At 38.4% G+C, this 13,984-nt stretch overlaps 1 protein-coding gene and 1 pseudogene across 3 annotated transcripts in view; one reads left to right on the top strand and one right to left on the bottom strand.

Moving 5' to 3' along the window:
- Positions 1 to 13,984, bottom strand: part of METTL4 (methyltransferase 4, N6-adenosine) — a 49,849-nt gene that overhangs the window by 6,856 nt on the left and 29,009 nt on the right. For all 3 annotated transcript variants that reach the window (XM_046026089.1, XM_046026087.1, XM_046026088.1), the window contains exons 7-9: positions 11,859 to 12,033; positions 2,959 to 3,065; positions 2,476 to 2,567 (exon numbers count right to left, since the gene is read on the bottom strand). In XM_046026089.1, coding sequence (XP_045882045.1) covers positions 2,476 to 2,567; positions 2,959 to 3,065; positions 11,859 to 12,033 — 374 coding nt within the window. The remainder of the gene's footprint in view (positions 1 to 2,475; positions 2,568 to 2,958; positions 3,066 to 11,858; positions 12,034 to 13,984) is intronic.
- On the top strand, positions 1,268 to 2,444 carry LOC123954704 (annotated as a pseudogene).

Here is a 13,984-nt window from a genome sequence, read left to right as displayed (position 1 = left end):
AGTTTAACTAAATTTGAGAATGAAAGGTTGGGTCTTAGCTTTTAGATTTTTAAAAGTAAAAAAATAAGTCCTAAAACAAATACTAAATTATGCTTTGATTCTCACTGAATGATAAAGAAAATTCAAATGAGAAGAATACAAATTAGATTCTCTCCATTGAATACTGTTTTGGCACACTGAATAATGTACCAAACATGATTTTTTTCTCAAAGAACAGTGCAATCTCACTTCTCATTTAAGTCACTAATATTTAATGCAATGAACAGTCTATGACAGTACAAAACTTAAAGCTTTGTATGTATGCTTCTATGTCAAAGAATGGATCATCAGGTACACATCTGAATATTTCTCAAATGAAGTAACACTACAAACTCTTCCACGTAAACAATTTAAGATAACAGAAATCCTAAGCGCAATCAATAAAAATTACGTTGGGAATATGTATTCACTTTCCCGTGTATTCTGGCTCATGAACTATCCCATATTCTACAAAATAATAGATAGGCTGGGGACCCTGTAGTTTTCCTGAGTGGCAGCTTCAAAGTTTTGGGTTAAGCAGGAATCACCAAATTAATAAAAAAGACATTCCTCAAAAAAATTTTTGAATAGGAAACAATCACAAATTGAGTATGTCATTTACATTCCTATTTGAGGGTGGGGAGGACACACAGAAACAGAGAGAGAGAATCTAAAGCAGGCTCCATGCCCAATGAGAAGCCTGACATGGGGGCTTGATCTCATGACCCTGAGGATCATGATCTGAGCCAAAATCAAGAATCAAACACTTAAGCCACTGAGCCACCCAGGTGCCCCTACATTCCTATTTTTTTTTAACTCTTACTTGAAAAATTTAGCATTTACGGAGCTTCCACTATATGCTATACAATTTCAAATATATTATAAGTAATCTTAACCCTAAAAGATTGAATAACTCTAAAAAATTAAACACCATTAGTCTCTCCTTAAATGAGGACTTTGAGGTAAAAAATTGTTAGAGTAACTCATAAAGTAGCAGAGCCAGGATTCAAACTCATGTTAGTCAATCTCCAAAGCCAAAACTTTCCATTATTCCTTGCTGCTTAGTATCACTGAATAATGAACATTATATTAAAGCACTAAGGCTAGTAAGAATTCTAGGCTGCAGCAATTACCTTTCCAATCGTTCAGAAAAGCAACACTACCTCAACATAAAACTGAATCTCTACCAAGTATCAAGGACATTCTAACTATCTCTAACTGCTATGCTGAGCTCCTGGTTTCAGAACAAGCAAGGGATAGAGTGAAATAAAGCCCCTAGTAGAACTACAATCCTTAGATGCCCCATCAGTCTTCAGTCTGTCAAGGATAGTGAGGGAGTAACAACCAATATAATAAGGGGAACCTAAAAAATTGGTATAAAAGGAAAAGCAAAAGTGAAATGAAACTAATCTACACAGCGCAGCTGGCAATTCCACAAACCTATCTCTTGCTTCAACAGTTCAACAATCTTGTTCAAAAGTCTTTGGATGGAACAGACCCAGAGACCCCCTTCTTCCAGTCTCTGATTACTCTCCAACCACCTTCCAATCTCCTTTCCAGCAATGACTTCCAGGACCAGCCAACCTCATTTCTTGTGGTTAGCTCCTTATTGCTGACCAGTGATGAGCTCCCAGATTCCTCAGAATTATCCTCCCAAGGTGGAGGCCCCTGTTAACTGTCTGGTCAACCTGCATTTGCAGACCTCCTTCACCTCTCAGGGCTTCTATTTGGGCTGTGACAATGTGACTCCGGAAGGCCTAGGCACTCTACTTCAAGTTGGCCAGGCATCTCTTGGAAGATGCAAAACCAGTAAGACAGCCACACCTTTTTTCAAAACATGAAGAAGCCCTCCCAAGATGAGTGAGGCAAAGCCATGAATGCCATGGAAGCTGCATGGCCCTGAAGAAGAACCTGAACCAGGCCCTTCTGGATATGCATGCTCTGGGTTCTACCCACACAAATCCCCATCTGTGGGACTTCCTGGAGAGCCACTTCCAGATGAGGAGGCAAAACTCATCAAAAACTTGGGTGACCACCTGACTAACCTCCACAGGCTGGCTGGTGGCTGGCCCCGGGCTGGGCTGGGCCAGTCAAGTATCTCTTCAAAAGGCTCACCCTCAAGCACAACTAGGAGCTTCCAGAGCCCAGCAGCCTTTGAGGGGCACCTCCACATCCACCTGATGTCAGAGCTTCTGCCTGTGCCTCTCCCTGCAGCCACCAGCCAGCCCTTTAACCATCATAGAGCCATCTCCCAAGTCATGGACCAAATGAAAACAATAAAGCTTTTGTAACAAAACAAATAAAAAGTACTATTCATAAATTCTGCTATGAATTTTAGAATATTAATGAAAATAAAACATCCATTTAGTTTCCAAATCTCTACGCCACTCAAATAATAAATTCCGTTCTTTTTTCAATCTGCAGATGTCATAAAAATTCTATTTTATAAAAACATACCAGCAAGAGGTGGCTTATGGGAATGAAGAGTACAGGGCACACTGACAATTAACTTGTGATCTGGAATGGGAAGTACTTTTACATCTTCATTCCTAATTAAAACAAAACAACAAAATAAATTATATTTTAAGGACAATTTTTCATACATAAGCCATAGTTGCCTTGATTCTTTTTCACCTTTCAAACAGAATCTGAATTTAAAAATAAACTCAAGAATAGAAACAATAATGGAAATCAGCAATTTAAGTACTGAGACATTATTAAAATTTCCTTTTCTTCAATATAATGACAGTTAGACACTAGATAAAACAAAAGATAATATAAAATTTCATGTGCCATATCATTCACACTTTTCTGGTCTGAGCCATTTCCAGATTTTCAAAAATGTAAAAATTAAGGAAAGTTAATGATCTATACTGTACTATTATTATAAAATATATAAATGCATACATTTATACAATTTTGAAAAATCACCTTTCCTACCTTAATGGTACAGCAATTTTTTCTTGAACTCTCCCCAGTATAAGACCTTCATAAGGCTTTTTGTGTGGAGAATCTAATGGGAACACAAACTCTCCTGAATTGGTGATCTGATAGGAAGGAGACAAAAATACAAAACAAAATAAAACCATACATCTGTAAATATCCAGGAAAGGGTTTGGCTTTTTTTCTATCACTATACAGTTTCTACCAAAGAAAAAGAAATTAAACCTTTATGCTAGTGCTATCCAAAAAAATGTAATGTAAGCCACAAATGCAAACCACATATGTAATTTAAATTTTCTACTAATATTAAACATTTTAAAGTAAAAAGAATGAGGAAGTAATTATAATTATATATTTAGCTTAGTCTCACATAAACAAAATACTATTTCAATATGTAATAAATTCAAAAAGTTATTGAGGTATATTACATTTTTTCTTTCATACTAAGTGAAAGCCAATGTCTATCTTACACTTAATATCAATTCAATTTTGATAAGCCACATTTCAAGTGCTAAAGACCACATATGGCTAGTGAGCATCACTTCACAAAGCAGCTATAAGGGACTAAAATACTTTAAATATCACTTTACCATCTTACACATAAAAATCTACTTTTCATTAAAAATGTATTCCTGAAACCATGTTATCATTAATTCATTTATTCATTCAAATGATATTTATTGATTACTGGCTATGTGACTAAGTGGATTATAATAAAGTATATCTTATTAAACTTTATAAAATATACTGTCATTAAAAACTGTCAGAGCTAGAATTAGAAAAAAAAAAAAGCTCAGGGACTGATAAGATAGACAATACTTAGTCTAAGCCCTTGGCATTATAAACCCAAGAAGTTTAATTTTGTCATTTCAGGGGGAGTCAAGATGGCGGAGAAGTAGCAGGCTGAGACTACATCAGGTAGCAGGAGATCAGCTCGATAGCTTATCTAAACATTGCAAACACCTACAAATCCAACGGGAGAGCCAAGAGAAGAAGAACAGCAACTCTAGAAACAGAAAATCAACCACTTTCTGAAAGGTAGGACTGGCGGAGAAGTGAATCTAAAACGACGGGAAGATAGACCGCGGGGGGAGGGGCCGGCTCCCGGCAAGCGGCGGAGGAACGGAGCACAAAATCAGGACTTTTAAAAGTCTGTTCCACTGAGGGACATTGCTCCAGGGGCTAAACCGGGGTGAAGCCCACGCGGGGCCAGCGTGGCCCCAGGCCCTGCAAGGTCACAGAAGGATCGGGGGTGTCAGAGTGTCGGAGAGCTCGCAGGTATTAGAACGGAGAAACCGGCTGCAAAGACAGAGCCGAGGACTGAACTCTCAGCTCGGGGTTACCTTGAACTGGTCGCGGGCTGGGTGAGCTCGGAGCGCGGCTAGAGGCTGGGGATACGGGAGTGATTGGGTGCTGTCCTCTGGGGGCGCACTGAGGAGTGGGGCCCCAGGCTCTCGGCTCCTCCGGGCCGGAGACTGGGAGGCCGCCATTTTCATTCCCGTCCTCCGGAACTCTACGGAAAGCGTTCAGGGAACAGAAGCTCCCAAAAGCGAACCCGAGCCGATTACTTAGTCCGGCCGCCGGTAAGGGCGGTGCAATCCCGCCTCGGGCAAAGACACTTGAGAGTCACTACAACAGGCCCCTCCCCCAGAAGATCAACAAAATATCCAGCCAGGACGAAGTTCATCTATCAAGGAGAAAGCAGATTCAATTCCTAAGACAGCAGAGCAATTCCAGAGGAGGAGAAAGCAAAGCACGGAACTCAAGGCTTTCTCCCCATGATTCTTTAGTCTTGCGGCTACTTCAATTTTTTTTTCTTTTTTCAATTTTTTTTTCTTTTTTCAAATTTTTTTTCTTTTTTCTTTTTTCTTCTTCTGCTAAATTTTTTTAAAACTTTTACCCTTTTCTTTTTTAACGTTTTTTGACTAGTTCATATAAATATATATATTTTTTCTTTTTTATATTTTTTTATTTGTTTTATTTTTTAAATTTTTTTCTTTTCTTTTTTTTTTTTTTTTTCCTTTTTTTTTCAGAACCTGTTTTTTATCCCCTTTCTCCCCCCCACAATTTGGGGTCTCTTCTGATTTGGTTACAGCGCATTTTTCCGGGGTCTTTGCCACCCTATTAGTAGTTTATTTGCTCCTTCATATCCTCTTATCTGGACAAAATGACAAGGCGGAAAAAATCACCACAAACAAAAGAACAAGAGACAGTACCGAAGGCTAGGGACCTAATCAACACAGACATTGGTACTATGTCAAATCAAGAGTTCAGAATGACGATTCTGAACATTCTAGCCGGGCTCGAAAAAGGCATGGAAGATATTAGAGAAACCCTCTCTGGAGATATTAAAGCCCTTTCTGGAGAAATTAAAGAACTAAAATCTAACCAAGTTGAAATCAAAAAAGCTATTAATGAGGTGCAATCAAAAATGGAGGCTCTCACTGCTAGGATAAATGAGGCAGAAGAAAGAATTAGTGATATAGAAGACCAAATGACAGAGAATAAGGAAGCCAAGCAAAAGAGGGACAAACAGCTACTGGACCATGAGGGGAGAATTCGAGAGATAAGTGACACCATAAGACGAAACAACATTAGAATAATTGGGATTCCAGAAGAAGAAGAAACAGAGAGGGGAGCAGAAGGTCTATTGGAGAGAATCATTGGAGAGAATTTCCCTAATATGGCAAAGGGAACAAGCATCAAAATCCAGGAGATGCAGAGAACCCCCCTCAAAGTCAACAAGAATAGGTCCACACCCCGTCACCTAATAGTAAAATTTACAAGTCTTAGTGACAAAGAGAAAATCCTGAAAGCAGCCCGAGAAAAGAAGTCTGTAACATACAATGGTAAAAATATTAGATTGGCAGCAGACTTATCCACAGAGACCTGGCAGGCCAGGAAGAGCTGGCATGATATATTCAGAGCACTCAACGAGAAAAACATGCAGCCAAGAATACTCTATCCAGCTAGGCTATCATTGAAAATAGAAGGAGAGATCAAAATCTTCCAGGACAAACAAAAACAAAGAATTTGCAAACACCAAACCAGGTCTCCAGGAAATATTGAAAGGGGTCCTCTAAGCAAAGAGAGAGCCTAAAAGTAGTAGATCAGAAAGGTACAGAGACAATATACAGTAACAGTCACCTTACAGGCTACTAATGGCACTAAATTCATATCTCTCAATAGTTACCCTGAATGTTAATGGGCTAAATGCCCCAATCAAAAGACACAGGGTATCAGAATGGATAAAAAAACAAAACCCATCAGTATGTTGCCTACAAGAAACTCATTTTAGACGTGAAGACACCTCCAGATTGAAAGTGAGGGGGTGGAAAACAATTTACCATGCTAATGGGCATCAGAAGAAAGCTGGGGTGGCAATCCTTATATCAGATCAATTAGATTTTAAGCCAAAGACTATAATAAGAGATGAGGAAGGACACTATATCCTACTCAAAGGGTCTGTCCAACAAGAAGATCTAACAATTTTAAATATCTATGCCCCTAACGTGGGAGCAGCCAACTATATCAACCAATTAATAACAAAATCAAAGAAACACATCAATAATAATACAATAAGAGTAGGGGACTTTAACACTCCCCTCACTGAAATGGACAGATCATCCAAGCAAAAGATCAACAAGGAAATAAAGGCCTTAAATGACACACTGGACCAGATGGACATCACAGATATATTCAGAACATTTCATCCCAAAGCAACAGAATACACATTCTTCTCTAGTGCACATGGAACCTTCTCCAGAATAGATCACATCCTGGGTCACAAATCAGGTCTCAACCGGTATCAAAAGATTAGGATTATTCCCTGCATATTTTCAGACCACAATGCTCTGATGCTAGAACTCAATCACAAGACGAAAGCTGGAAAGAACCCAAATACATGGAGACTAAACAGCATCCTTCTAAAGAATGAATGGGCTAACCAGGAAATTAAAGAAGAATTGAAAAAATTCATGGAAACAAATGATAATGAAAACACAACAGTTCAAAATCTGTGGGACACAGCAAAGGCAGTCCTGAGAGGAAAATATATAGCGGTACAAGCCTTTCTCAAGAAACAAGAAAGGTCTCAAGTACACAACCTAACCCTACACGTAAAGGAGCTGGAGAAAGAACAAGAAAGAAACCCTAAACCCAGCAGGAGAAGAGAAATCATAAAGATCAGAGCAGAAATCAATGAAATAGAAACCAAAAAAACAATAGAAAAAATCAATGAAACTAGGAGCTGGTTCTTTGAAAGAATCAATAGGATTGATAAACCCCTGGCCAGACTCATCAAAAAGAAAAGAGAAAGGACCCAAATCAATAAAATCATGAATGAAAGAGGAGAGATCACAACTAACACCAAAGAAATACAGACAATTATAAGAACATACTATGAGCAACTCTATGCCAACAAATTGGACAATCTGGAAGAAATGGATGCATTCCTAGAGACATATAAACTACCACAACTGAACCAGGAAGAAATAGAAAACCTGAACAGGCCCATAACCAGTAAGGAGATTGAAACAGTCATCAAAAATCTCCAAACAAACAAAAGCCCAGGGCCAGATGGCTTCCCAGGGGAATTCTACCAAACATTTAAAGAAGAACTCATTCCTATTCTCCTGAAAGTGTTCCAAAAAATAGAAATGGAAGGAAAACTTCCAAACTCATTCTATGAGGCCAGCATCACCTTGATCCCAAAACCAGACAAGGATCCCACCAAAAAAGAGAACTACAGACCAATATCCTTGATGAACACAGACGCAAAAATTCTCGCCAAAATACTAGCCAATAGGATTCAACAGTACATTAAAAGGATTATTCACCACGATCAAGTGGGATTTATTCCAGGGCTGCAGGGTTGGTTCAACATCCGCAAATCAATCAATGTGATAGAACACATTAATAAAAGAAAGAACAAGAACCATATGATACTCTCAATAGATGCTGAAAAAGCATTTGACAAAGTACAGCATCCCTTCCTGATCAAAACTCTACAAAGTGTAGGGATAGAGGGCACATACCTCAATATTATCAAAGCCATCTATGAAAAACCCACCGCAAATATCATTCTCAATGGAGAAAAACTGAAAGCTTTTCCATTAAGGTCAGGAACACGGCAGGGATGTCCATTATCACCACTGCTATTCAACATAGTATTAGAAGTCCTAGCCTCAGCAATCAGACAACAAAAAGAAATTAAAGGCATCCAAATCAGCAAAGAAGAAGTCAAACTATCACTCTTCGCAGATGATATGATACTATATGTGGAAAACCCAAAAGACTCCACTCCAAAACTGCTAGAACTTGTACAGGAATTCAGTAAAGTGTCAGGATATAAAATCAATGCACAGAAATCTGTTGCATTTCTGTACACCAACAACAAGACTGAAGAAAGAGAAATTAAGGAGTCAATCCCATTCACAATTGTACCCAAAACTATAAGATACCTAGGAATAAACCTAACCAAAGAGACTAAGAATCTATACACAGAAAATTATAAAGTACTCATGAAAGAAATTGAGGAAGACACAAAAAAATGGAAAAATGTTCCATGCTCCTGGATTGGAAGAATAAATATTGTGAAAATGTCTATGCTACCTAAAGCAATCTACACATTTAATGCAATCCCTATCAAAATACCATCCTTTTTTTTCAAAGAAATGGAACAAATAATCCTAAAATTTATATGGAACCAGAAAAGACCTCGAATAGCCAAAGGAATATTGAAGAACAAAGCCAAAGTTGGTGGCATCACAATTCCGGACTTCAAGCTCTATTACAAAGCTGTCAGCATCAAGGCAGCATGGTACTGGCACAAAAACAGACACATAGATCAGTGGAACAGAATAGAGAGCCCAGAAATCGACCCTCAACTCTATGGCCAACTCATCTTCGACAAAGCAGGAAAGAATGTCCAATGGAAAAAAGACAGCCTCTTCAATAAATGGTGCTGGGAAAATTGGACAGCCACATGCAGAAAAATGAAATTGGACCACTTCCTTACACCACACACGAAAATAGACTCCAAATGGATGAAGGACCTCAATGTGAGAAAGGAATCCATCAAAATCCTTGAGGAGAATGCAGGCAGCAACCTCTTCGACCTCAGCCGCAGCAACATCTTCCTAGGAACAACGGCAAAGGCAAGGGAAGCAAGGGCAAAAATGAACTATTGGGATTTCATCAAGATCAAAAGCTTTTGCACAGCAAAGGAAACAGTTAACAAAACCAAAAGACAGCTGACAGAATGGGAGAAGATATTTGCAAACGACATATCAGATAAAGGGCTAGTATCCAAAATCTATAAGGAACTTAGCAAACTCAACACCCAAAGAACAAACAATCCAATCAAGAAATGGGCAGAGGACATGAACAGACATTTCTGCAAAGAAGACATACAGATGGCCAACAGACACATGAAAAAGTGCTCCACGTCACTCGGCATCAGGGAAATACAAATCAAAACCACAATGAGATATCACCTCACACCAGTCAGAATGGCTAAAATTAACAAGTCAGGAAATGACAGATGCTGGCGAGGATGTGGAGAAAGGGGAACCCTCCTCCACTGTTGGTGGGAATGCAAGCTGGTCCAACCACTCTGGAAAACAGCATGGAGGTTCCTCAAAATGTTGAAAATAGAACTACCCTATGACCCAGCAATTGCACTACTGGGTATTTACCCTAAAGATACAAACATAGTGATCCGAAGGGGCACGTGTACCCGAATGTTTATAGCAGCAATGTCTACAATAGCCAGACTATGGAAAGAACCTAGATGTCCATCAACAGATGAATGGATAAAGAAGATGTGGTATATATACACAATGGAATACTATGCAGCCATCAAAAGAAATGAAATCTTGCCATTTGCGACAACGTGGATGGAGCTAGAGCATATCATGCTTAGTGAAATAAGTCAATCGGAGAAAGACAACTATCATATGATCTCCCTGATATGAGGACATGGAGAAGCAACATGGGGGGGTAGGGGGATAGGAGAAGAATAAATGAAACAAGATGGGATTGGGAGGGAGACAAACCATAAATGACTCTTAATCTCACAAAACAAACTGGGGGTTGCTGGGGGGAGGTGGGATTGGGAGAGGGGGAGCGGGCTATGGACATTGGGGAGGGGAGGCGAACCATAAGAGACTATGGACTCTGAAAAACAACCTGAGGGTTTTGAAGGGTCAGGGGTGGGAGGTTGGGGGAACAGGTGGTGGGTAATGGGGAGGGCACGTTTTGCATGGAGCACTGGGTGTTGTGCAAAAAGAATGAATACTGTTACGCTGAAAAAATAAATAAAATGGAAAAAAAAAAAAAAATTTTTGTCATTTCACCCTGGAGTGATCATACTCTCAAAGACTCACTTAAAGCTAATCAAACTGAAAACATAATTGATAATAGCAATACCAGTTTATTAACTAACCACTGAAATACACATTTTCACCATCAGCATATTTATTGAAACTTTAACTCAACATCAAGATAACTATAAAGCCAAATCAATAAGTCCTATTATCACGTCTAAGGCCCAGAAGAGACAGTATCTCTTCCACACAGTGCTATATGAATATAGGCAAATCTTATTCTTTGGATATATTTTATATTCGATGCAAATTACCCCTTCTGTTATAACAGCACAAATAGTTATCTAACAGCATTTCATATAATATACTGTATTTTTGTTTTAAACTCTGGGCTTATCATATCATCTCTTCTACTGATTAGTACTACAAATGAGTAGAATACTCTTAGATTTTACATATTAACATTTACTGGATTTCAAAAGGTACCCTTTTCCTGACTTTGGCCCCCATCTCTGACAATAAAAGAACTGTCATGATGTACAGGGTAGAATGGAGTTTTATATTGCCATCAATGTCCTATATACCAAATCAACCAAAGCTAAGCCCAAAGTATGCCATTAAAAGCAAAGATACAACAGTTAATGTTTGTTTGCTAAGTCCATTAAAATAGGTGCAAATAAACAATGTACACACTTTTTAGAAGATATTCTGGTAGACCACAAAACACATACAAAGTACATAAAAACAGAATTCTCCTGTCTAAAATGAATATATCAGTGATATAAATACTAAACATTCAATCAATAACAAGGTGGCTTATCTTTTTAAAACGCAGGAGGGCTTTTGCAAAATTCATCAAGTAGACAATGCATCTTTAAACGGATGTCTAATGGACTCTGAACTGATGCCTTATTTTTCTGTATTTTTTGGTTCGTATAGTAAACAGAGATACTAAAGATCATTCAACCAATCCAAGAGTTGAGTTACTTCTTTCAAAAGTAGGCCTAGCGGCACATAAGACACTGAAAACTTAAGTTAAAATTTAAAGTACGTAAGGTTCTTGGTTTTTTCCACCTCTTCTGTGCTGGGTTAGCTATTCTCCCTCCCATGCCCAGCAACATAAGAAAAAAGAAAAAAAACACACAGGAAAGAACTCAAAAAGGGTGACTTTTCAAAACTGTGGATGGGTAAAGAGCAAGAAGATAAAGAACAACACTATTTCAATGTTTACTGACAGATTCTCCAAAGTTTTTTGTTGTTGTTTTTTAAACTATAGACATCAGAGCTTCTTAGAATGTCATCCAGTTATCGCTCCCTGAATCAAATATTTCCTAAGGCCAGCAGTTTGAGACTCTACTACAAAAAGAGAACAAAAAGTAAAGAGCCTTTGAGAATAAGAAGATATAAGTATTTAGCATCAAAAAGAAAAAACGGAGTATTGTAAAAGTTTTAAAAAGACTGTTTTGAAGGAATAGAGCAGTGACATGTTAAGTGTTAAAAATTAGATGCTACATTTATGTGACTTATATGTCACACTATATGAACAAATAAGTTACTTTTTCAACTTACTTTTACCCAGTGCCACTCAGCAACTATCTCAACAGACCAAGAAGGATAAAGTTCTTCCTTTACAAAACGTAGGTGCTTCTGTCTATTGGTCACCCAGGTAATAACAAGACAGTTTGGAGCCGCCAGTTTAGGAATAGGTATCTGCTTTATTTGCAGTGGTGATAAATAGCTGTACCTAAAAATAAACAGAAAGCGATATCAGCAAAATTCACTGCAAAAAGGAATAATAAGCAGACAGAAGACTCATGTAATATTGACTCCACAAACACAAAGCCCCTATACCTAGTTATTTGTATAACTAAACATGAAGCCACAGCGACACCCAGTGGACATATTATTACAAGCAAGTCAGAATTAAGCATTTTTCATTTTTAATAGTTTAAAATTGTCAGGTTAGCTATCTTTATCATTTCTAAATGTATTACATTTCAGCAATTTCACTAATATCCTTCACCCCCATTCAAAATTAAGCAATTATCATTGTTTGGTTTCCATAATCTGTATTTTACACAGGGACCCCATCACAGTGAGTCCTCAAACTGCTATCTCAATATTCTACTATATTTTCAACCCTTGATTTATCATCCTGCTTCTTTCTTATTCCAATCAATTCCACTGGGCTCTTTGAAATCCTCATGCCTTCAGGGTACCTGGGTGGCTCAGTCAGTTAAGTGTCTGCCTTCTGCTCAGGTCTTAGAACTCCCTGCTCAGCGGGGAGCCTGCTTCCTCTCCCTCTGCCACTCCCCTTGCTTATGCTCTGTCCTCATTCTCTCTCTCTCTCAAATAAATAAAATCTTTTAGAAAGGAAAGAAACCCTCATGTTTTCATTAAAAAAAAAATCTATAGTCTTGCACTCCCACCCTAGTCATTAATAGTATAAAGTTTCATTTCTCTTGCCAGAACTACTTGCTCTATAAAATCCAATCTAATGGATTTCTCTAACACCCTACATACACAACAGAGAGAAGAGAGTCCATATTCTCCTAGCTCCTCTGTTAGCTGCTTCTAGGCTAAAACTCCTCCACATTTGCATGAAATCCACTTCTCTTTGAGAGGTATGCTATCTGGCTGTGCTAGAATGTAATGTTCTTTATTGAACCCATTTCTTCCTCACTCTCCATAATCAATGAAGCCTTAAGCTCTAAGATCCTTCTACCTTACCAACACAAATCTCGTCATTACCCTGGGCAATTTCAAGGCACAATCAATATGATGTGCATACCTCAACTATTCTTTCCCTAAACAAATACAACTGCATTCATCCCACTAATCCATTCCAGGGACCCTAACCTAGACCTTATCACCACTCACACTTATTCCAACTCTGAAACTAAACATCGATTTATCTCTGGCTATAACCTTTTAGTCCTCATCTATTCTTTGACCTTATCGAAGCAAACCATGCCCCATCCCTCTACTTTACTGAGTCAATCATTTCTTCCTGCACACATGCTCCTCTTCTCCACAGACTACCAAACATCTCACTACCCTCTCATTAGCATCCTCAATTCCCATCCCCCCTTTACCTTTCACCCCACAACTCCTTCAAACCTCTAATCTTCAGTTCAACCCCACTTCCACACAATTCAATTCAACCTCTTTATATGGGGAAAATCAGGTAGAGAAAAAAGCAGAAATGAAGAACTGGGTCAATTAAACCCATTCTCAGGCTATCAAAATGACTCATTAATTCTTTTACTTATCCTTGGCCAACTACAAACCCTCATCTCTTTTCAAATTTCTTACCTAAACTCACTCTTGGCAGATGAAATTAACTCATATATCAGTAAAAATAAAGGCCACCTGACTCCTTCAAGTACCTAACCCTCTCTCCCCTTATACACCTTCACTTCTCCATTTGGATACGTTTCCTCTTAAATCAAATGGTATGGGTTTGCCTATCTAAAGCTTATCCCTCCACTTGTGTTCTCTTAGTCACATCTTCCAGTATCTTACAATGCTAGTTATTCCTCTCCTTTTGTGTCTCAACCTCTCTAGCAGTTCCTCACCATCAGACTAGGTTTTAAAGGAAGAAAAAAAAAGAAACAGGGAAGGTAGGGAGGGGAAGAAAAAAGAAATGAGAAATTCTCTCAATTCTACAACTAAGCTAAGGACTTGCATGCATT

The sequence above is a fragment of the Meles meles genome, chromosome 12 (genome assembly GCF_922984935.1).
Source record: "Meles meles chromosome 12, mMelMel3.1 paternal haplotype, whole genome shotgun sequence".
In the NCBI taxonomy this organism is placed as follows: Eukaryota; Metazoa; Chordata; class Mammalia; order Carnivora; family Mustelidae; genus Meles; species Meles meles.
The sequence above is the reverse complement of the archived record's forward strand: the minus strand, read 5'-3'. Positions and strand labels throughout refer to the sequence as shown.